Genomic DNA, 25,280 nt, shown 5'->3' on the forward strand with positions numbered 1-25,280 from the left:
TTCTCAATTTGCCTACCTGGTTAAATAAAGGTTAAATAAAAAAATAAAAAATAAAAAAAATAAAAAAACTGTTGTACCCCATCAGAACCCAACTATAACTAATACATGCCTCATGGGCTTAGATCAACTGTTGTACCCCATCAGAACCCAACTATAATATACATGCCTCATGGGCTTAGTTCAACTGTTGTACCCCATCAGAACCCAACTATAATATACATGCCTCATGAGCTTAGTTCAACTGTTGTACCCCATCAGAACCCAACTATAATATACATGCCTCATGGGCTTAGTTCAACTGTTGTACCCCATCAGAACCCAACTATAATATACATGCCTCATGGGCTTAGTTCAACTGTTGTACCCCATCAGAACCCAACTATAATATACATGCCTCATGGGCTTAGTTCAACTGTCGTACCCCATCAGAACCCAACTATAATATACATGCCTCGTGGGCTTAGTTCAACTGTTGTACCCCATCAGAACATAAAAACCTGTTTTTACCTCGTTGTTTGTAAACAATGTAGTTCTGAACAAACACTATATATTCTCACAGTTTGGTTAAAACTATAACCCCTTTTTTACCAAAACAGTGGCGGGGTAGCGGCTTGTTATTGTTTGAACTGCAGATTGCCCCTGTAAAGAAATAAAATGCTCTCATCAAGATAAAAACTCCGGAGGTGAAAACATAAACAACGACAACAACAGATAATTGTTTAACACATTATCTTTTCATAACAGGATTTATTAAATCTGTACATATTCATATTCAGCTTCTACATCTGTGTAGAGGTACTTAGAAGTAAGAGAAAAAATATCTGGTTATTTTCCCAATAATTTCTTTGTAACGTTGTTTGCCAGAATTGTTTATTTCATTGAACAGCGTTACCCACTCCAGTCAGCAGATGGCGACGTGTCTTTCAGCTGATGCTTCTTGGTGACGTGTATTCTAGTGGACGGGACGTGATGCTTCTTGGTGACGTCTATTCTAGTGGACGGGACGCTTCTTCAACAACAACACGGCTACTGATTCAACCACTTCGCTAGCTTGCAAGCAAACATAAAACCTAAACATTGATACTCTTTCGACCATTTGTGTTCATATGAATCTCAGTGTTTTAAACACAATTCTGTTCACGTATACACTACTTAACTTACATGCAATTTGCTTGTTTACTTAAATAAGCACATTTGTTAAATTCATACTGAGTTTAGCACTAGGCTAGTTGCTAATGCTAACTAGCTAGCTCGCTAACATCCCCGACCATGAGCTCACTAAGCTACTGTCCCCTTGTTATTAAAGAAGAGGAGGTCTGCTGGACGGAGAAAGAAGCTCTGGGGCTGAACATTGTCGTAAAAGAAGAAGAGGATAATATTACAGTGAAAGAAGAGGAAGAAGAAGCTTTCAGAATAAAACAGGAGGAAGAGGAGGATGTTACAGTGAAAGAAGAAGAGGAGGATGTTACAGTGAAAGAAGAGAAGGAACCATTTGTAGTGAAAGAGGAAGAGGGGATAGAGGCTGTCACAGTGGAAGAGGAGGAGGTAGAAGCTTTCAGAATCAAAAAGGAGGAAGATGACGTAACATTGAAAGAAGAAGAGAATTTAGTGAAAAAAGAGGAAGAACCTTTTGGAGTAAAAGAGGAAGAGGAGGCTATCTCAACAAAAGAGGAGGAGGAAGACGTTTTGGGAGTGACAGAGGAGGAGGAAGATGGAGAGGAGGAAGAGACTGAAGATCCTGTTAACACCAGTGAGTATTGTCTTAAAAACAGGGGACAGAAGCTATGCAGTTGTTGAACTAGGCTGTGTGTGTTTTTAAAGGGGCATTCTACTGACGTTCTACACTTGAATATGTTGTTTAGTACTGTATGAGTTGTTAAAGGAGAAGACGGCCATTGGTACATGCCTGTTTTGTTTAACTAAGTTCTGTGGCCAACAGCCCTAGCCATTGATTCTAGGAGAATTATAAAGGCCCAATGAGCTTAGTTCAACTGTCGTACCCCAGGGGTAGGCCTATTTATCAAATCAAGTTTATTTTATATAGCCCTTTGTACATCAGCTAATATCTCGAAGTGCTGTACAGAATCCCAGCCTAAAACCCCAAACAGCAAGCAATGCAGGTGTAGAAGCACATTTACTTTTGAGTCATTTAGCAGACACTCTCATCCAGAGAGACTTACAGAAATAGCCAAATTCACAAATTTGAAGTGGTGTCCACATACTTTTGTATAAACAGCATATCTTAGATTAATTCTGACCATTTTGAAGAACTGTATACTGCCTACGGCGTCTCAAGACGAACAAACAGTACTATTGCAGTTTTAAGTACTATTAAAAGGGAGTAGCCTATGTGAGCACACTCGTTAGGTTCGCCAGCTGAACCAAAGCATGCGGAAGGCTTTTGGGGCGGCAGGTAGCCTAGTGATTAGAGTGTTGGGCCAGTAACCGAAAGGTTGCTAGACCGAATCCCCGAGCTGACGAGGTAGAAATCTGTCATTATGCCCCTGAACAAGGCAGTTAACCCACTTTTCCCCAGTAGGCCGTCATTGTAAGTAAGAATTTGTTATTGACTGACTTGCCTAGTTAAATAAAGGTTAAATAATTTTTTTTTTTTTTTTTTAAATAGGCAGGGCTTCGATATTAACACTTTGTCCGCTTGCCTGGCACAAGTTTTTTTTTTTTTAAATAGTCAGACAACAGAGGAACTAGATAGCCAATTCAAATCATCTAGTTAACTATTTAGCTATTAGCGCCAAATCAAATGTTATTAGTCACACGCGCCAAATACAACAGGTGTTTCACCTTAGTGAAATGTTTACTTACAAACCCCTAACCAACAATGCTTACTTACAATACATTGACATGTATTAATGTCAACGTCTTGTGCCCACTGTCTTGTTGCCAAACCGCGCTCCTTAACACCTGCCCGCTTAACTCTGCACCAATGTGTCAGAGGAAACACCGTTCAACTGACGAACGAAGTCAGCCTGCAGGCGTCTGGCCCCCCACAAGGAGTCACTAAAGAGCGCGATGAGCCAACCTATATGTAACTAGGCAAGTCAGTTAAGAACAAATTCTTATTGACAATGACGGCCTACCAAAAGGCAAAATGCCTCCTGTGGGGACGGGGGCCTGGGATTCAAATAAATAAATACAATATAAATATAGGACAAAACACACATCACAACAAGAGAGACAACACAACACTACATAAAGAGAGATCTAAGACAACAACATAGCAAGGCAGCAACACATGACAACACAACATGGTAGCAACACAACATGGTAGCAGCACAAAACATGGTACAAACATTATTGGGCACAGTCAACAGCACAAAGGTCAAGGCGGTAGAGACAACAATACAAGAGATGGAGACAAAACGGTCCAGTTTGAGTGTTTGTTGCTGCTCCTTCCAGTCGCTAGCTGCAGCGAACTGAAAAGACGAGCGACCCAGGGATGTGTGTGCTTTGGGGGACCTTTACCAGAATGTGACTGGCAGAACGGGTGTTGTATGTGGAGGATGAGGACTGCAGTAGATATCTCAGATAGTGGGGAGGGAGGCCTAAGAAGGTTTTATAAATAAGCACTTTTGATAAACAGGGCAAAATAGAAATAGGCCTATAACAGTTAGGATCAGCTTGATCTCCCCCTTTTAAATAAAGGACGAACTGTGGCTGCCTTCCAAGCAATGGGAACGTCCCCAGAGAGGAGAGAGGTTAAACAAGTTGAAGATGATAGGGGCAGCAACCTTAAAGAAGAAAGGGTCCTGAATACGAAGTGTTATGTTTGGGGCAAATCCAATACAAAGCTCTTAAGAGACGTACCCAGAAAGACTCACAGCTGTAATCAAATGTGATTCTAACATGTATTGACTCTGGGGTGTAAATAATTATGTAAATGAGATATTTCATTTTCAATAAATTTGCTAAAATGTCAACAAAAAAATGACTTTGTCGTTATGGGGTTATTGTGTGTAGATAGATGTGTGAGAGCAAAATAATATTTAATCCATGTTGAATTCAGGCTGTAATTCCACAAAATGTGGAATAAGTGAAGGGGTGTGAATCCTTTCTGAAGGCTCCATGTTTCAATTGTCTCGAAACTTAAAAATCCTTATTTAACCCCCCCCTCCATTCATCTACACTGATTGAAGTGGATTTAACAAGTGACATCAATGAGGGATCATAGCTTTTATCTGGATTCACTTGGTCAATCTATGTCATGAAAAGAGCATTTCTAATGTTTTCTTCCTCAGTGTATGTGACGGATATGAAAATCTTTGTTAGAAACTTAAAGGGGCAGTAGGAAGCTTTTTAGGCACCCCGACCAAATTCACATAGAAATATAAATCCATTCTCATTTAAAGCAAGTCTGAGAAGCGGTAGATCTGTTCGACATGATCTATTTCTATGCTTTTCATCGCTCTTAAGTTTCTCGCTTTTGCTCGTTTTACTTTCGGGTTTCGCACACCAGCTTCGAACAGCTGAAAATACAATATTTTTAGTTCATGAAAATATGTTTCACAGCGGTTTAGATGCTACAATGATCCTCTACACTATTCATCGCTTGTTTTGCCACAAACTGAAATTAGGCGAACCGTTCGAATTTCTGCCACCAGAATTCTGTCTATTGTGCCGTTTAAGAAGAAGGTAAATGTAAAGCTGCAACAACTAGGATAGGTTGCTAATATGTCTAGGATTGTGCCTTTGACGTCTGGACAACGAAATGAAAACCAATAGAATAGGAGTGAAATGCTGGTTTCAATGACATAATGAGGCAGTCTTTATAAAATAATAGCCTCCATGTTTCTATGGTTAGATATTGCCTCGGCTACTTTGAAGCAAGGTAAGACATGCCCCATAATGTGAAGTAAAACTGGGTGACATGTCTGGTGAGTATGCAGGCCATGGAAGAACTGGGACATTTTCAGCTTCCAGGAATTGTGTACAGATCCTTGCGACATTGAGCCGTGCATTTTCATGCATTCAAATTGCCATCGATAAAATTAAGTTTTTGTTCGTTGTCCGTAGCTTATGCCTACCTATACCATAACCCCAACGCCACCATGGGACCCTCTGTTCACAACGTTGACATCAGCTAACCACTCCCCCAAACGACGTCAAACACGTGGTCTGTGGTTGTGAGGCCTGTTGGACGTACTGCCAAGTTCTCTACAACTATGTTGGAGGTGGCTTATGGTAGAGAAATGAACATTCAATTCTCTGATAACAGCTCTGGTGGATATTCCTGCAGTAAGCATGCCAATTCCACTCCCCCTCAAAACTTGAGACATCTGTGGCATTGTGACAAACTGCACATTTTAGAGTGCACTTTTATTGGCCCCATCACAAGGTGCACCTGTGTAATAATCAAGCTGTTCAATCAGCTTCTTGATATGCCACACCTGTCAGGTGGATGGATTATCTTGGCAAAGTAGAAATGCTCACTAACAGGGATGTAAACAAATTTGTGCACGACATTTGAGAGAAATAAACTTTTTGTGCACATGGAACATTTCTGGGATCTTTTATTTTTAGCTCATGAAACACGGGACCAACACTTCACATGTTGCGTTCATATTTTTGTTGAGTTGCATGTGTGTTGTTACTCTGAGTAAATAGGGGTGCTACTTTGTTTTATTACATGTATCCTATACTGACTAGTCTATTTACCCATTAGGTCTAATACATGTATCCTATACTGACTAGTATATGTATCCATTAGGTCTAATAAATGCATAACACCACTAAGTTTAATAGTGTTTTTATTAGCCTACAAAGCACTACAGCCACTCTGTGATGACAAGCTCTAGTCTAGATTAAACCTCATAGGAAGACAGTGTTATTATGTGGAGGTTTCATTCAGGTCTCTCTGTTTAACTAAACTCTCTGTTTGTCTTCAGCAGGGGAGAGACCAGACGCAGACTCTCAGTGTGACAGCTTGAAGAGTGCTTCAGGGGAACCAGACCCAGAGACGTCCAAACCAGAAAGACGAAGACACTGCTCTCAGTGTGGAAAGAGTTTTAGCTGGTTTGCGAACCTGAAACGACATGAGAGGACACACACAAAGGAGAGACCCTACCAATGCATTCAGTGTGGAAAGAATTTTAATTCATCAGAATATATGAAAAAACATGAAAAAATACACTCTAAGCCTTACCACTGCTCCCAGTGTGAAAGAAGTTTTACCCAACGGGGGGACCTGAAATCACATGAGAGGACACACACAGGAGAGAAGCCTTACCACTGCTCACAGTGTGAAAGGAATTTTTTCTCATCGGGGTCCTTGAAAAGACATGAGGGGACACACTCTGTGGAAAAACCTTTCCACTGTTCTCATTGTGAAAAGAGTTTTAAGAATGTATGGAACCTGAAAGAACATGAGCAAAGACACACAATGGAGAAGCCTTTCCACTGCTCCCACTGTGGAATTAAATTTACGTGGTTTCAACAACTTAAAGAGCATGAAAGAATCCACATCGTAGAGAAAAGTTATCAGTGCCTCCGGTGTGGAAAGATATTTATGCAGTTAGGGCACCTGAAAGTCCATGAGGTAACACACACAGGGGAGAAGCCTTACCAATGCTCCCAGTGTGGAAAGAGATATAGTACCTCACATGGACTTAAAATTCATCAGAAAACACACATTGTGCTCCCACAATTGTCTCATATTTTTGACTGAGTGTTTTTGTTTATGCCACATTAAATCTAATTATAGAAAGTGGACTCAAAAATACATTTGTATGATTTATTTTTATTTTAAAATATAAATTGAATATGGAGTGAGTAAGTGTATGGCTTTCCCAGATTTCTATGATGTATAATTAATTACAATATGAGTGAAATCGTTTTCCAAATCTTTAAAATTAAGTATGTTAAAAAGGTAGCTTTTCTGTGTTGGAATGGTGTGCGTATCCCAACTACAGAATGTTGTGGGCATATATACAAGTCATTAAAGGTATACTTTATGATTTTGACAATGAGGCCCTTTATCTACCTTACCAGAGTCAGATGAACTAGTGGATTCCATTTTTATGTGTCTGTGTCCAGTATGGGGGACGTTTGAGGTAGTTTTGTGAGCCAATGCTAACTAGATGAAATAGCTGAATCCACTCATTTTAAGGGGTAATCTTGCATACACTATATATACAAAATGATGTTGCATATCTTAATTCATATTCCCACTATTGATGAATAATATGTGTAATGATGTAGGCACTTCAACAGTTGTTCCATCCTCGAGCCCATATAAATAAATAAAAGAGAAGACTTGATGACTGAATGTGTATTTTGTTATTTTTTGTATTTAACATTGTATTTAATTAGGCAAGTCAGTTAAGAACAATGATGGCCTACACCTGCCAAACCCGGACGACACAGGAGGAAGTGGGAGTCCCAGACACAGGAGGAAGTGGGAGTCCCAGCCACAGGAGGAAGTGGGAGTCCCAGACACAGGAGGAAGTGGGAGTCCCAGACACAGGAGGAAGTGGGAGTCCCAGACACAGGAGGAAGTGGGAGTCCCAGCCACAGGAGGAAGTGGGAGTCCCAGCCACAGGAGGAAGTGGGAGTCCCAGACACAGGAGGAAGTGGGAGTCCCAGACACAGGAGGAAGTGGGAGTCCCAGCCACAGGAGGAAGTGCGAGTCCCAGACACAGGAGGAAGTGGGAGTCCCAGACACAGGAGGAAGTGGGAGTCCCAGACACAGGAGGAAGTGGGAAACAAGGCAGTTGACAAACTGTTCCCCGGTAGGACGTCATTGTAAATAAGAATTTGTTCTTAACTGACTAGTTAAATAAAGGTAAAATAAGATGTCACCAGGAGGAGGCCTTCTCATTGCCACCCCTACCATGTGTTTGTTATAAATATCCATTATATGACGTGGTCCAGCGATTCCTTTCATTGATACGGTCAGGGCAACAGCCTACCTGTGACAGGAATATGGTCACATCGAGATGTTAAAAATAACTTTGAAAAAACAATGAGTATTTATTAATTATGGAGGGAATTCAGACCTGACAAACACACACGGAAATGGAACCTCATTCCCTTTTCACGCAGTTTCCTCACACATTCTGACGTTGAACTGTTTCGTTTGTAGTGGAGAGAGCAGAAATGGAGGCGTGGCAGGGGTGTGTCTATAGATAAGTGTATTCTGACCTTGACTTCATTCCCTCATAATTCCACCACCTTTACGTGCGAGGAAACCATGAATAAAGTTGAGCAAAAATGGAAAAAATCTACTTTCTTTTTTTTCTCTCGATATAAATAACACAATTCTCCATGCACTGCGATTTACAAATTGCGTGAGATAACGAGCAGCATTACTTCCGGTGATTTGGACAATTCACGATGTTGCAGACGTCAGAAGGGGATGGGACATCTGGCCTGTGACTTGCAAAAAGAGAGGTCATTTTCACACTTTGTTTCGTGTGTGTGTGTGTGGTGTACGCGCGCATCCTTGTCTATGTGTCATTCGGATAATTGTGCTATTTGGATCAATAAGATAAACCAGCTAACTTTAATAAAGAATTAGAAGATATCTGTTGATTTTCTGGTTCATTAGGAAACTTAGATATGCGTTTTTGGCATATCTACAGTCAAATATTCTTAGTTACAGCCACATATATATATATATATATATATATATATATATATATATATATATATATATATACACTGCTCAAAAAAATAAAGGGAACACTTAAACAACACAATGTAACTCCAAGTCAATCACACTTCTGTGAAATCAAACTGTCCACTTAGGAAGCAACACTGATTGACAATAAATTTCACATGCTGTTGTGTAAATGGAATAGACAACAGGTGGAAATTATAGGCAATTAGTAAGACACCCCCAATAAAGGAGTGGTTCTGCAGGTGGTGACCACAGACCACTTCTCAGTTCCTATGCTTCCTGGCTGATGTTTTGGTCACTTTTGAATGCTGGCGGTGCTTTCACTCTAGTGGTAGCATGAGACGGTGTCTACAACCCACACAAGTGGGTCAGGTAGTGCAGCTCATCCAGGATGGCACATCAATGCGAGCTGTGGCAAGAAGGTTTGCTGTGTCTGTCAGCGTAGTGTCCAGAGCATGGAGGCGCTACCAGGAGACAGGCCAGTACATCAGGAGACGTGGAGGAGGCCGTAGGAGGGCAACAACCCAGCAGCAGGACCACTACCTCCACCTTTGTGCAAGAAGGAGCAGAAGGAGCACTGCCAGAGCCCTGCAAAATGACCTCCAGCAGGCCACAAATGTGCATGTGTCTGCTCAAACGGTCAGAAACAGACTCCATGAGGGTGGTATGAGGGCCCGACGTCCACAGGTGGGGGTTGTGCTTACAGCCCAACACCGTGCAGGACGTTTGGCATTTGCCAGAGAACACCAAGATTGGCAAATTCGCCACTGGCGCCCTGTGCTCTTCACAGATGAAAGCAGGTTCACACTGAGCACATGTGACAGACGTGACAGTCTGGAGACACCGTGGAGATCGTTCTGCTGCCTGCAACATCCTCCAGCATGACCGGTTTGGCGGTGGGTCAGTCATGGTGTGGGGTGGCATTTCTTTGGGGGGCCGCACAGCCCTCCATGGGCTCGCCAGAGGTAGCCTGACTGCCATTAGTTACCGAGATGAGATCCTCAGAGACCATATGCTGGTGTGGTTGGCCCTGGGTTCCTCCTAATGCAAGACAATGCTAGACCTCATGTGGCTGGAGTGTGTCAGCAGTTCCTGCAAGAGGAAGGCATTGATGCTATGGACTGGCCCGCCCGTTCCCCAGACCTGAATCCAATTGAGCACATCTGGGACATCATGTCTCGCTCCATCCACCAACGCCACGTTGCACCACAGACTGTCCAGGAGTTGGCGGATGCTTTAGTCCAGGTCTGGGAGGAGATCCCTCAGGAGACCATCCGCCACCTCATCAGGAGCATGCCCAGACGTTGTAGAGAGGTCATACAGGCACGTGGAAGCCACACACACTACTGAGCCTCATTTTGACTTGTTTTAAGGACATTACATCAAAGTTGGATCAGCCTGTAGTGTGGTTTTCCACTTTAATTTTGAGTGTGACTCCAAATCCAGACCTCCATGGGTTGATAAATTTGATTTCCATTGATAATTTTTGTGTGATTTTGTTGTCAACACATTCAACTATGTAAAGAAAAAAGTATTTAATACGAATAGTTCATTCATTCAGATCTAGGATGTGTTATTTTAGTGTTCCCTTTATTTTTTTGAGCAGTGTATATAGATAATATATATATATATATATATATATAGAGAGAGAGAGAGAGAGAGAGAGAGAGAGAGAGAGATGAGAGGGAGCGAGAGAAGCAATGTTGTTTTTTACAGTTTTTTTTATTTTTATTTTTTACAGTTTTTTTTTCAACAGAACATTGTACAAATGGCAGCAACATGCTGAACAGTACAACTAGCATTTGAGTATTACAATTGGCAAAACAAACAAAAATCCAATAAACAACTGATTTTGAAATTACTTGTTATGATATTGCATGCCCTGATATTGCTTGCCAGAACAAACACAATGTAGGGAATATTTTCCTAAACTGCGTTACCCACGCCAGTCAACAGATAGCAATATGCGTCTTTCGGGTGGCGCTTCTTGCGTGACGTATAAACTAGTGGACGGAACAGGACGCTTCCTCAACAACAAAACGGCTGATTCAAACACATCGGTAGCTTGCATGCTAACAAAAAACCGAAACATTGAAGGTCTGTAGATCATTGTTTTTGTATTAACTTCAGTGTTTTATACATACTGTCTGCATCTTTACTAGTTACTACATTTAATATGTACATTGTTAGTCAGCTAGCTGACTGGTTAAATTAGCCTAGCACTAGGCTAGTCGCTAATGCTAACTAGCTAGTTAACATCCCCGACCATGAGTTCAATAAGCTACTCCCCTACTGCTAAAAATGAGGGGGTCTGCTGGACGGAGAAAGAAGTTCTCGTGAAAGAGGAGGTGGAAGAGGAGGATGTCACAGTTAAACAAGAAGTAGAGGGTGAGGCTGTTACAGTGAAAGAAGAAGCTTTCGGAGTGAAACAGGAGGAAGATAAACAAGAGAATGTCGTTTTTGTTGAGGAGGAGGAGAATATGACTGTATTAGTAAAAGAAATGGAACAAGTTTTTGGAGTGAAGGAGGAGGGGGAGATTACTGTCACATTGGAGGAGGAGGAAGAAGAAGAGGAGGAAGAAGAGAATGATGGAGATCTGATTAACACCAGTGAGTACTGTCTTAAACTGGGGCACAAACTATGTAGTTGTTGAATCCATGTCTCTGAATATCTCTTTCTGTTGAACTAATGTGATTTTAAAGGGTATTTTTACTGAAGTTATGGGTGATTCCAGTTCTATGGACATTACAACCCTAGTAGACTAGTAGACCCTAGTAAAACCCTAGTAGACTAATAGACCCTAGTAAAACACTAGTAGACTAATAGACCCTAGTAAAACCCTAGTAGACTAGTAGACTAATAGACCCTAGTAAAACCCTAGTAGACTAATAGACCCTAGTAAAACCCTAGTAGACTAATAGACCCTAGTAAAACACTAGTAGACTAATAGACCCTAGTAAAACACTAGTAGACTAGTAGACCCTAGTAAAACCCTAGTAGACTAGTAGACTAATAGACCCTAGTAAAACCCTAGTAGACTAGTAGACCCTAGTAAAACCCTAGTAGACTAATAGACCCTAGTAAAACCCTAGTAGACTAGTAGACCCTAGTAAAACCCTAGTAGACTAGTAGACCCTAGTAAAACCCTAGTAGACTAGTAGACTAATAGACCCTAGTAAAACCCTAGTAGACTAATAGACCCTAGTAAAACACTAGTAGACTAATAGACCCTAGTAAAACCTACCCTACTAGTAAAACACTAGTAAAACCTACCCCACTAGTAAAACCCTTGTAAATCACTAGTAAAACCTACCCTACTAGTAAAACCATTGTAAATCACTAGTAAAACCTACCCTACTAGTAAAACCCTAGTAAAACCTACCCTACTAGTAAAACGCTAGTAAAATCTACCCTACTAGTAAAACACTAGTAAAACCTACCCTACTAGTAAAACACTAGTAAAACCTACCCTACTTGTAAAACCCTTGTAAATCACTAGTAAAACCTACCCTACTAGTAAAACCCTTGTAAAACCTACCCTACTAGTAAAACCTACCCAACTAGTAAAGCCCTAGTAAAACCTAACTCTACTAGTAAAACCCTAGCAGACCCTAGTAAAACCTACCCTATGAGTAAAACGCTAGTAAAACCTACCCTACTAGTAAAACCCTAGTAGACTAGTAGACCCTAGTAAAACCCTAGTAGACTAGTAGACCCTAGTAAAACCCTAGTAGACTAGTAGACCCTAGTAAAACCCTAGTAAAACCTACCCTACTAGTAAAACCCTAGTAAAACCTACCCTACTAGAAAAACCCTAGTAGACTAGTAGACCCTAGTAAAACCTACCCTACTAGTAAAACCCTAGTAAAACCTACCCTACTAGTAAAACCCTAGTAGACTAGTAGACCCTAGTAAAACCTACCCTACTAGTAAAACCCTAGTAAAACCTACCCCAGTAGTAAACCCCTAGTAGACCCTAGTAAATCCTACCCTACTAGTTAAACCCTAGTAAAACCTACCCTACTAGTAAAACCATAGTAAAACCCTAGTAGACTAATAGACCCTAGTAAAACCTACCCTACTAGTAGACCCTAGTAGACTAGTAGACCCTAGTAAAACCCTAGTAGACTAGTAGACCCTAGTAAAACCCTAGTAGACTAGTAGACCCTAGTAAAACCCTAGTAGACTAATAGACCCTAGTAAAACCTACCCTACTAGTAAGACCCTAGTAGACTGACACTAGTAGACTAGTAGACCCTAGTAAAACCCTAGTAGACTAGTAGACCCTAGTAAAACCCTAGTAGACTAGTAGACCCTAGTAGACTAATAGACCCTAGTAGACTAATAGACCCTAGTAGACTAATAGACCCTAGTAGACTAATAGACCCTAGTAGACTAATAGACCCTAGTAGAACCCTAGTAGACTAATAGACCCTAGTAAAACCCTAGTAGACTAGTAGACCCTAGTAGACTAATAGACCCTAGTAGACTAATAGACCCTAGTAGACTAATAGACCCTAGTAGACTAATAGACCCTAGTAGACTAATAGACCCTAGTAGACTAATAGACCCTAGTAGACTAATAGACCCTAGTAGACTAATAGACCCTAGTAGACTAATAGACCCTAGTAGACTAGTAGACCCTAGTAGACTAGTAGACCCTAGTAGACTAATAGACCCTAGTAGACTAATAGACCCTAGTAGACTAATAGACCCTAGTAGACTAATAGACCCTAGTAGACTAATAGACCCTAGTAGACTAATAGACCCTAGTAGACTAATAGACCCTAGTAGACTAATAGACCCTAGTAGACTAATAGACCCTAGTAGACTAATAGACCCTAGTAAAACCCTAGTAGACTAATAGACCATAGTAGACTAATAGACCCTAGTAGACTAATAGACCCTAGTAGACTAATAGACCCTAGTAGACTAATAGACCCTAGTAGACTAATAGACCCTAGTAGACTAATAGACCCTAGTAGACTAATAGACCCTAGTAAAACCCTAGTAGACTAATAGACCATAGTAAAACACTAGTAGACTAGTAGACCCTAGTAGACTAGTAGACCCTAGTAGACTAGTAGACTAATAGACCCTAGTAGACTAGTAGACCCGAGTAGACTAATAGACCCTAGTAGACCCTAGTAGACTAGTAGACCCTAGTAGACTAATAGACCCTAGTAGACTAGTAGACCCTAGTAGACTAATAGACCCTAGTAGACTAATAGACCCTAGTAGACTAATAGACCCTAGTAGACTAATAGACCCTAGTAGACTAATAGACCCTAGTAGAACCCTAGTAGACTAATAGACCCTAGTAAAACCCTAGTAGACTAATAGACCCTAGTAGACTAATAGACCCTAGTAGACTAATAGACCCTAGTAGACTAATAGACCCTAGTAGACTAATAGACCCTAGTAAAACCCTAGTAGACTAATAGACCCTAGTAAAACCCTAGTAGACTAATAGACCCTAGTAGACTAATAGACCCTAGTAGACTAATAGACCCTAGTAAAACCCTAGTAGACTAATAGACCCTAGTAGACTAATAGACCCTAGTAGACTAATAGACCCTAGTAGACTAATAGACCCTAGTAGACCCTAGTAGACTAATAGACCCTAGTAGACCCTAGTAGACCCTAATAGACCCTAGTAGACTAATAGACCCTAGTAGACTAATAGACCCTAGTAGACTAATAGACCCTAGTAGACTAATAGACCCTAGTAGACTAATAGACCCTAGTAAAACCCTAGTAGACTAATAGACCCTAGTAAAACACTAGTAGACTAGTAGACCCTAGTAGACTAGTAGACCCTAGTAGACTAGTAGACTAATAGACCCTAGTAGACTAGTAGACCCTAGTAGACTAATAGACCCTAGTAAAACCCTAGTAGACTAGTAGACCCTAGTAGACTAATAGACCCTAGTAGACTAGTAGACCCTAGTAGACTAATAGACCCTAGTAGACTAATAGACCCTAGTAGACTAATAGACCCTAGTAGACCCTAGTAGACTAATAGACCCTAGTAGACTAATAGACCCTAGTAGACTAATAGACCCTAGTAGACTAATAGACCCTAGTAGACTAATAGACCCTAGTAAGACCCTAGTAGACTAATAGACCCTAGTAAAACCCTAGTAGACTAATAGACCCTAGTAGACTAATAGACCCTAGTAGACTAATAGACCCTAGTAAAACCCTAGTAGACTAATAGACCCTAGTAGACTAATAGACCCTAGTAGACTAATAGACCCTAGTAGACTAATAGACCCTAGTAGACCCTAGTAGACTAATAGACCCTAGTAGACTAATAGACCCTAGTAGACTAATAGACCCTAGTAGACTAATAGACCCTAGTAGACTAATAGACCCTAGTAGACTAATAGACCCTAGTAGACTAATAGACCCTAGTAGACTAATAGACCCTAGTAGACTAATAGACCCTAGTAAAACCCTAGTAGACTAATAGACCATAGTAAAACACTAGTAGACTAGTAGACCCTAGTAGACTAGTAGACCCTAGTAGACTAGTAGACTAATAGACCCTAGTAGACTAGTAGACCCTAGTAGACTAATAGACCCTAGTAGACCCTAGTAGACTAGTAGACCCTAGTAGACTAATAGACCCTAGTAGACTAGTAGACCCTAGTAGACTAATAGACCCTAGTAGACTAATAGACCCTAGTAGACTAATAGACCCTAGTAGACTAATAGACCCTAGTAGACTAATAGACCCTAGTAGACCCTAGTAGACTAATAGACCCTAGTAGACCCTAGTAGACTAATAGACCCTAGTAGACTAATAGACCCTAGTAGACTAATAGACCCTAGTAGACCCTAGTAGACTAATAGACCCTAGTAAAACCCTAGTAGACTAATAGACCCTAGTAGACTAATAGACCCTAGTAGACTAATAGACCCTAGTAAAACCCTAGTAGACTAATAGACCCTAGTAGACTAATAGACCCTAGTAGACCCTAGTAGACTAATAGACCCTAGTAGACTAATAGACCCTAGTAGACTAATAGACCCTAGTAGACTAATAGACCCTAGTAGACCCTAGTAGACTAGTAGACCCTAGTAGACTAATAGACCCTAGTAGACTAATAGACCCTAGTAGACTAATAGACCCTAGTAGACTAATAGACCCTAGTAGACTAATAGACCCTAGTAGACTAATAGACCCTAGTAGACTAATAGACCCTAGTAGACCCTAGTAGACGAATAGACCCTAGTAGACTAATAGACCCTAGTAGACTAATAGACCCTAGTAGACTAATAGACCCTAGTAGACTAATAGACCCTAGTAGACTAATAGACCCTAGTAGACTAATAGACCCTAGTAGACTAGTAGACCCTAGTAGACTAGTAGACCCTAGTAGACTAATAGACCCTAGTAGACTAGTAGACCCTAGTAGACTAATAGACCCTAGTAGACTAGTAGACCCTAGTAGACTAATAGACCCTAGTAGACTAATAGACCCTAGTAGACTAATAGACCCTAGTAGACTAGTAGACCCTAGTAGACTAATAGACCCTAGTAGACTAATAGACCCTAGTAGACTAATAGACCCTAGTAGACTAATAGACCCTAGTAGTCTAATAGACCCTAGTAGACTAATAGACCCTAGTAGACTAATAGACCCTAGTAGACTAATAGACCATAGTAGACTAATAGACCCTAGTAGACTAATAGACCCTAGTAGACTAATAGACTAGTAGACCCTAGTAGACTAATAGACCCTAGTAGACTAATAGACCCTAGTAGACTAATAGACCCTAGTAGACTAGTAGACCCTAGTAGACTAATAGACCCTAGTAGACTAATAGACCCTAGTAGACTAATAGACCCTAGTAGACTAGTAGACCCTAGTAGACTAGTAGACTAATAGACCCTAGTAGACTAGTAGACTAATAGACCCTAGTAGACTAATAGACCCTAGTAGACTAATAGACCCTAGTAGACTAATAGACCCTAGTAGACTAATAGACCCTAGTAGACTAATAGACCCTAGTAGACTAATATACCCTAGTAGACTAGTAGACCCTAGTAGACTAATAGACCCTAGTAGACTAATAGACCCTAGTAGACTAGTAGACCCTAGTAGACTAATAGACCCTAGTAGACTAATAGACCCTAGTAGACCCTAGTAGACTAGTAGACCCTAGTAGACTAATAGACCCTAGTAGACTAGTAGACCCTAGTAGACTAGTAGACCCTAGTAGACTAATAGACCCTAGTAGACTAGTAGACCCTAGTAGACTAGTAGACCCTAGTAGACTAATAGACCCTAGTAGACTAATAGACCATAGTAGACTAATAGACCCTAGTAGACTAATAGACCCTAGTAGACTAATAGACCCTAGTAGACTAGTAGACCCTAGTAGACTAATAGACCCTAGTAGACTAATAGACCCTAGTAGACTAATAGACCCTAGTAGACTAATAGACCCTAGTAGACTAATAGACCCTAGTAGACTAATAGACCCTAGTAGACTAATAGACCCTAGTAGACTAATAGACCCTAGTAGACTAATAGACCCTAGTAGACTAGTAGACCCTAGTAGTAGACTAGTAGACTAGTAGACCCTAGTAGACCAATAGACCCTAGTAGACTAATAGACCCTAGTAAAACCCTAGTAGACTAGTAGACCCTAGTAAAACCCTAGTAGACTAGTAGACCCTAGTAAAACACTAGTAGACTAGTAGACCCTAGTAAAACCCTAGTAGACTAATAGACCCTAGTAAAACCCTAGTAGACTAGTAGACCCTAGTAAAACCCTAGTAGACTAATAGACCCTAGTAAAACACTAGTAGACTAGTAGACCCTAGTAAAACACTAGTAGACTAGTAGACCCTAGTAAAACACTAGTAGACTAGTAGACCCTAGTAAAACACTAGTAGACTAGTAGACCCTAGTAAAACCCTAGTAGACTAGTAGACCCTAGTAAAACCCTAGTAGACTAGTAGACCCTAGTAAAACCCTAGTAGACTAATAGACCCTAGTAAAACCCTAGTAGACTAATAGACCCTAGTAAAACACTAGTAGACTAATAGACCCTAGTAAAACCGTAAAACCCTAGTAGACTAGTAGACCCTAGTAAAACCCTAGTAGACTAGTAGACCCTAGTAAAACCCTAGTAGACTAGTAGACCCTAGTAAAACCTACTCTACTAGTAAAACCCTAGTAGACCCTAGTAAAACCCTAGTAGACTAGTAGACCCTAGTAAAACCCTAGTAGACTAGTAGACCCTAGTATAGACTAGTAGACCCTAGTAAAACCTACTCTACTAGTATAACCTACCCTACTAGTAAAACCTACCCTACTAGTAAAACCCTAGTAGACTAGTAGACCCTAGTAAAACACTAGTAGACTAGTAGACCCTAGTAAAACCCTAGTAGACTAGTAGACCCTAGTAAAACCCTAGTAGACTAGTAGACCCTAGTAAAACACTAGTAGACTAGTAGACCCTAGTAAAACCCCCTACTAGACCCTAATAGACCCTAGTAAAACCCCAAACCAACTACCAGGTAGACTTCTATAAATATGATGCTGCTGCCCAAACCAACTACCAGGTAGAGTTCTATGATGCTGCTTCCCAAACCAACTACCAGGTAGAGTTCTATGATGCTGCTGCCCAAACCAACTACCAGGTAGAGTTCTATGATGCTGCTTCCCAAACCAACTACCAGGTAGAGTTCTATGAATATGATGCTGCTTCCCAAGCCAACTACCAGGTAGAGTTCTATGATGATGCTGCTTCCCAAACCAACTACCAGGTAGACTTCTATAAATATGATGCTGCTTCCCAAGCCAACTACCAGGTAGAGTTCTATGAATATGATGCTGCTTCCCAAGCCAACTACCAGGTAGAGTTCTATGAATATGATGCTGCTTCCCAAGTCAACTACCAGGTAGAGTTCTATGAATATGATGCTGCTGCCCAAACCAACTACCAGGTAGAGTTCTATGAATATGATGCTGCTGCCCAAACCAACTACCAGGTAGAGTTCTATGATGCTGCTTCCCAAACCAACTACCAGGTAGAGTTCTATGATGCTGCTTCCCAAACCAACTACCAGGTAGAGTTCTATGAATATGATGCTGCTGCCCAAACCAACTACCAGGTAGAGTTCTATGATGCTGCTTCCCAAGCCAACTACCAGGTAGAGTTCTATGATGCTGCTTCCCAAGCCAACCCTACCAGGTAGAGTTCTATGAATATGATGCTGCTTCCCAAGTCAACTACCAGGTAGAGTTCTATGAATATGATGCTGCTGCCCAAACCAACTACCAGGTAGAGTTCTATGAATATGATGCTGCTGCCCAAACCAACTACCAGGTAGAGTTCTAGTGATGCTGCTTCCCAAACCAACTACCAGGTAGAGTTCTATGATGCTGCTTCCCAAACCAACTACCAGGTAGAGTTCTATGAATATGATGCTGCTGCCCAAACCAACTACCAGGTAGAGTTCTATGATGCTGCTTCCCAAGCCAACTACCAGGTAGAGTTCTATGATGCTGCTTCCCAAGCCAACTACCAGGTAGAGTTCTATGAATATGATGCTGCTTCCCAAATCAACTACCAGGTAGAGTTCTATGAATATGATGCTGCTGCCCAAACCAACTACCAGGTAGAGTTCTATGAATATGATGCTGCTGCCCAAACCAACTACCAGGTAGAGTTCTATGAATATGATGCTGCTGCCCAAACCAACTACCAGGTAGAGTTCTATGAATATGATGCTGCTGCCCAAACCAACTACCAGGTAGAGTTCTATGATGCTGCTTCCCAAACCAACTACCAGGTAGAGTTCTATGATGCTGCTTCCCAAACCAACTACCAGGTAGAGTTCTATGAATATGATGCTGCTTCCCAAACCAACTACCAGGTAGAGTTCTATGAATATGATGCTGCTTCCCAAACCAACTACCAGGTAGAGTTCTATGAATATGATGCTGCTTCCCAAGCCAACTACCAGGTAGAGTTCTATGAATATGATGCTGCTTCCCAAACCAACTACCAGGTAGAGTTCTATGAATATGATGCTGCTTCCCAAACCAACTACCAGGTAGAGTTCTATGAATATGGGATCTTCCCTGGAGTCGTTGGCTGTATAGATGTATGTCATATTCCCATCAGGTGTCCCTCTACAGCAGATGCTGAGGAGTACAGAAATATTACAATCTGATTCTCCAATAAATGTACAAGGTGTGTATGTGTGTGTACTCACAGTGTGCAGGTCTCCAACATTGTTGCACGTTGGAAAGGTGCAAATCATGACTCAAGGATTTTCCCAAACCTCTGCTTGGTATGCTCCTGTTGACGGAGGACGACATAGTGGAATCGTACTTGGTGACGGTGGGTATGCAGAGACCAGCTTCTTGTTCACCTCCTTATCTTCATGCAATAGGACCTGAGCAACAACGGTACAACCAGGCTCATATCCGCACCAGAGGAGTAGCGGAGCGCATGGTTGACGTATAGAAGAGTCATTTCTGGTGTCTCAGATACACATTGGGCGTTCAACCAAGAAGATGCTGCATTTTTATAATTGTAACAGCAGTGCTTCACAATGACCTCAAACAACATGGCTGCCCAGATCTTCACAATGCCCTCAAACAACATGGCTGCCCAGATCCTCACAATGACCTCAAACAGCATGGCTGCCCAGATCCTCACAATGACCTCAAACAACATGGCTGCCCAGATCCTCACAATGACCTCAAACAGCATGGCTGCCCAGATCCTCACAATGACCTCAAACAGCATGGCTGCCCAGATCCCTCACAATGACCTCAAACAGCATGGCTGCCCAGATCCTCACAATGACCTCAAACAACATGGCTGCCCAGATCCTCACAATGACCTCAAACAACATGGCTGCCCAATATCAGGACATTGGTACTGCAGCTGCTTCATGTTTCTGTCCTCCTCCTCCTCCTTCCACCAACAAAAACGTAACAATGGATCAAATGTATCTTATTATAGTAGACTTTTCAGATTTTTCTAGACCAGACTTGGTTTCCAGCTGTTGTGCAGCTTTTGACTTTGTCATAGTGATTAACTTGACCTCAGGTTGATGGATGTGATTTGGATTAAACCCCTTTAAATAGGAAGACGGTTTTATCATGTGGAGGTTTCATTCGAGGTTGTATTCATTCGTGGAAAAACGTAGCAAAATGTTTTGCATCGGAAAACAAAAACAAGCGTTTCTTATTGGACAAGTTCCGCTACTCGTCCTTCCCCATTTCCCATCTGTTTTCATTTGTTTCTTGTGAATACCAATCTCGGTTACATTACATACTTTGTTTGTCTTTGGCAGGAGAGAGACAAGACTCAGAGGAACCAGAGCCAGAGACGTCCAAACCAGCAAGACGACACCAATGCTCCCAGTGTGAAAAGAGTTTTACCAAGTTAGGGAGCTTGAGAATACATAATAGAATACACACCGGAGAGAAGCCCTACCAATGCTCCCAGTGTGGAAAGCAGTTTACCCAGTTAGGGACCCTAAAATTACATAATAGAATACACACAGGAGAGAAGCCTTACCAATGCTCCCAGTGTGGAAAGAGATGTTCACAGTTAAGTTCCCTGAAATCACATGAGAAAATACACACAGGAGATAAGCCTCACAAATGCTCTCAATGTGGCAATACTTTTAAGCGGTTAAGTAACCTGAGAGATCATGAAAGAGTACACACTGGGAAAAAGCCTTACCACTGTTTCCATTGTGAAGAGAGTTTTAGCTGGTCAAGGCAACTGAAAGCGCATGAGAGAACACACAGTGGAGAGAAACCTTACCACCACTGCTCTCAGTGTGGAAAGAGTTTTACCCAGTTATGGAACCTGAAAGCACATGAGAGAATGCATACAGGAAATAAGCCTCACAAATGCGCTCATTGTGGAAAAACTTTTAACCGGTTATATAACCTGAAAGTACATAAGAGAATACACACAGGGGAAAGGCCTTATCACTGCTCCCACTGTGGTAAGAGTTTTATCCTATCACGGGCCCTGACAAAGCATAAGAGGACACACACGGGAGAAAAGCCTTACCATTGCTCCCAGTGTGGAAAGAATTTCACTGACTCAAGTAACTGGAAAAAACATGAGCTAACACACTCTGTAAAGAAGCGTTTCCAGTGTTCTCATTGTGAAAGGAGTTTTAAGAAGTTAGGGAAACTGAAGCAGCATGAAAATACACACTAGGGAGCAGCCTTTTTGAACTGCTGCCACTGTGGAATGACATGTACCTGGTTAAAGCAACTGAACTTAACATGAAAGAATCCACACCGGAGAGAAACGTTACCTCATGGTCCTAACTGGAAGCATTGGTAACACACACAGGGGAGATTTCCTCCCATTGCTCCAAGTGTGGAGAGAGATATTTCACATAAACTTACAATTTATGACTTGACACACAGTGCTCCCACATGTCTCAAATTTTTGACTGAAAGTTGGTGGTTTTGTTTATGCCCTGATTGCCATATGAAATCTGATTGGAGACTCAGAAATAAAAAATGTTTAATCCCAAGATATGAATTGAATACGGAGTATGTCCGTTTCTATGTAGATTCAGTGTACAAACTGTGATTAAATAAGTTTTTACTCTGTCTCTCTCTGTCTGTGTGTGTGTTGTCTGTGTGTGTGTGTGTGTGTGTGTTGTCTGTGTGTGTGTGTGTGTGTCTGTGTGTTAATCAAGTGCTACAGTATTTGCTTGTGATGTACAGTGGGCTCCAAAGTTACTGGCACCCCTGACTGGCAATGCACAAACAATACTTAAAAAAATGTAAACAATATAATTATAGAGAGAAACTGAAAATACCAACATGTGAGAAATATTGTACTTTATTAATGTTTCAATGGAACCCACCAAAATCATACAATTATTTAATACAAAATATATTTCACCAAAATCAAGGTTTCATAATTATTGGCTCCTCATTTAGTACTTAGTGCCACCACCTCTGGCAAGGATAACAGCATGGAGTCTTTTCCTGTAACGTTTGACAAGGTTAAGGAACACATTTGGAGGGATGTTGGACCATTCCTCTATGCAGATCCTTTCCAGATCCTTCACATTCTTGGGTTTGCGCTTATTCTTCCACTCAGCCCACAGGTTTTCGATTGGATGGAGGTCCGGCGACTGAGATGGCCATGGCAGAACATTGATTTTGTTGTCACAGAACCATTTCTGTGTGGATCTTGAGGTATGTTTTGGGTCATTGTCTTGTTGGAAAGTCCACCTACGGCCAAGTTCCAGCCTTCTACCAGAGGCAACCAGATTGTCAGACAAAATTGCCTGATACTTGGTGGAATTCATTATGCCGTCAATCATAATCAATGCCCCTGGTCCTCTGGAATTAAAACAGCCCCAAAACATCACTGACCCCCCTCCATATTTCACCGTGGGTATGAGGTGGCTCTCCTTGTATGCATCTCTGTTTTCGACGCCAAACATGCCGATGCTGTATCTGACCAAAACGTTCAATTTTGGTCACATCTGACCAGAACACCTTCCAATCAATATTTGGCAAACTCCAAGCGCTTGCGTCTGTGTCTTGGGGTCAGAAAGGGCTTTCTTCTGGCAACCCTTCCAAAGAGCCTGTGGTTGTGGAGGTGGTGTCTGATGGTGCCACCAAGGCCTGCAATTCTTTCACAGTGATTCTTGGGGATTTTGTTGCTTCTCTCACCATCCTCCTTCCTATCCTGGGGGGCAAAATGCATTTGTGTCCTCTACCCGTGAGGTTTTCAACTGTTCCATATCTGTTGAATTTTATTATAATTGTCCAGACAGTGCTCAGTGGTATATTCAATCGTTTGTGGATATTCTTGTAGCCATTACCAGATTTATGAAGGTCTACGACCATCTGTCTCTTTTGAACTGCCAGTTCTTTTCTTCATGGTGTTGGATGACAGCGGGATATTGCATGTGTGTTACCTCATTTTTATACCCCCGTGAAACAGAAAGTGATGTAATGGCTCAATATAGTTCCTTAAGACTTAGATCAACCATTTAATTTGTGGTTTAATTTTGGTATATGTTACAATAATCTTTAAGGGTGCCATTAATTGTGAAACCTTGATTTGGAGGACATTGATTTTTAATTAAATCAATAAATTATTTTGGTTGGTTCCATTGAAACATTAATAAAGTACAGTATTTCTCACATGTTGGTATTTCGAGTTTTACTCTATAATTATATTGTTTATATTTGTTTAAGTATTGTTTGTGCGTTGCCAGTCAGGGGTGCCAGTAATTTTGGAGCCCACTGTATATGCTTTATTATTTACACGTGGAAATGTATCTTTAAACCCCTGTGCTGTCTTTTAAATGTATTTTTTAATTGCAACTTTATGTTAAATAAATCACTGTGTGTGTTTATTTTTATAAATAACTCCAACATGTATTTGTAATAATACATTTTCCTGAGAGAGACAAAACTTTGTTCCCTCTTCTCTGTTTCTGGTTCAGGTCTTGTAGGGACAGCTCAGGACCTCGTTCCCTCTTCTACCCCTCTTCTCTGTTTCTGGATCAGGTCTTGTAGGGACAGCTCAGGACTTCGTTCCCTCTTCTACCCCTCTTCTCTGTTTCTGGATCAGGTCTTGTAGGGACAGCTCAGGACTTCGTTCCCTCTTCTATCCCTCTTCTCTGTTTCCGGATCAGGTCTTGTAGGGACAGCTCAGGACCTCGTTCCCTCTTCTACCCCTCTTCTCTGTTTCTGGATCAGGTCTTGTAGGGACAGCTTAGGACTTCGTTCCCTCTTCTACCCCTCTTCTCTGTTTCTGGATCAGGTCTTGTAGGGACAGCTCAGGACTTCGTTCCCTCTTCTACCCCTCTTCTCTGTTTCTGGATCAGGTCTTGTAGGGACAGCTCAGGACTTCGTCCCCTCTTCTACCCCTCTTCTCTGTTTCTGGATCAGGTCTTGTAGGGACAGCTCAGGACTTCGTTCCCTCTTCGTTCCCTCTTCTCTGTTTCTGGATCAGGTCTTGTAGGGACAGCTCAGGACCTCGTTCCCTCTTCTACCCCTCTTCTCTGTTTCTGGATCAGGTCTTGTAGGGACAGCTCAGGACCTCGTTCCCTCTTCTACCCTTCTTCTCTGTTTCTGGATCAGGTCTTGTAGGGACAGCTCAGGACCTCGTTCCCTCTTCTACCCCTCTTCTCTGTTTCTGGATCAGGTCTTGTAGGGACAGCTCAGGACTTCGTTCCCTCTTCTACCCCTCTTCTCTGTTTCCGGATCAGGTCTTGTAGGGACAGCTCAGGACCTCGTTCCCTCTTCTACCCCTCTTCTCTGTTTCTGGATCAGGTCTTGTAGGGACAGCTCAGGGCTTCGTTCCCTCTTCTACCCCTCTTCTCTGTTTCTGGATCAGGTCTTGTAGGGACAGCTCAGGACCTCGTTCCCTCTTCTACCCCTCTTCTCTGTTTCCAGATCAGGTCTTGTAGGGACAGCTCAGGGCTTCGTTCCCTCTTCTACCCCTCTTCTCTGTTTCTGGATCAGGTCTTGTAGGGACAGCTCAGGACCTTGTTCCCTCTTCTACCCCTCTTCTCTGTTTCCGGATCAGGTCTTGTAGGGACAGCTCAGGACCTCGTTCCCTCTTCTACCCCTCTTCTCTGTTTCCAGATCAGGTCTT

General features: G+C 41.7%; 2 protein-coding genes across 3 annotated transcripts; both read left to right on the forward strand.

Moving 5' to 3' along the window:
• The first annotated feature begins 977 nt into the window (after window positions 1-977).
• Window positions 978-7,282, forward strand: LOC139547024 (zinc finger protein 79-like). 2 transcript variants are annotated; one of them, XM_071356076.1, is made up of 2 exons: window positions 978-1,750; window positions 5,907-7,282. In XM_071356076.1, the coding sequence occupies exons 1-2, from the start codon at window positions 1,270-1,272 to the stop codon at window positions 6,680-6,682; spliced, it is 1,257 nt and encodes a 418-aa protein (XP_071212177.1). In that variant the 5' UTR covers window positions 978-1,269; the 3' UTR covers window positions 6,683-7,282. The 2 variants fall into 2 exon arrangements, with proteins under 2 accessions (XP_071212177.1, XP_071212171.1); XM_071356070.1 differs by having other exon boundaries at window positions 979-1,750; window positions 5,904-7,282.
• A 3,348-nt stretch (window positions 7,283-10,630) lies between these two features.
• LOC139547069 (zinc finger protein 180-like) lies at window positions 10,631-22,263 on the forward strand. The gene is made up of 2 exons (XM_071356130.1): window positions 10,631-11,245; window positions 20,971-22,263. Exons 1-2 carry the CDS (start codon window positions 10,903-10,905, stop codon window positions 21,855-21,857), a joined length of 1,230 nt encoding a protein of 409 aa, XP_071212231.1. The 5' UTR covers window positions 10,631-10,902; the 3' UTR covers window positions 21,858-22,263.
• Window positions 22,264-25,280: the final 3,017 nt, after the last annotated feature.

This window comes from Salvelinus alpinus, chromosome 2 (genome assembly GCF_045679555.1).
Source record: "Salvelinus alpinus chromosome 2, SLU_Salpinus.1, whole genome shotgun sequence".
Lineage (NCBI taxonomy): Eukaryota > Metazoa > Chordata > Actinopteri > Salmoniformes > Salmonidae > Salvelinus > Salvelinus alpinus.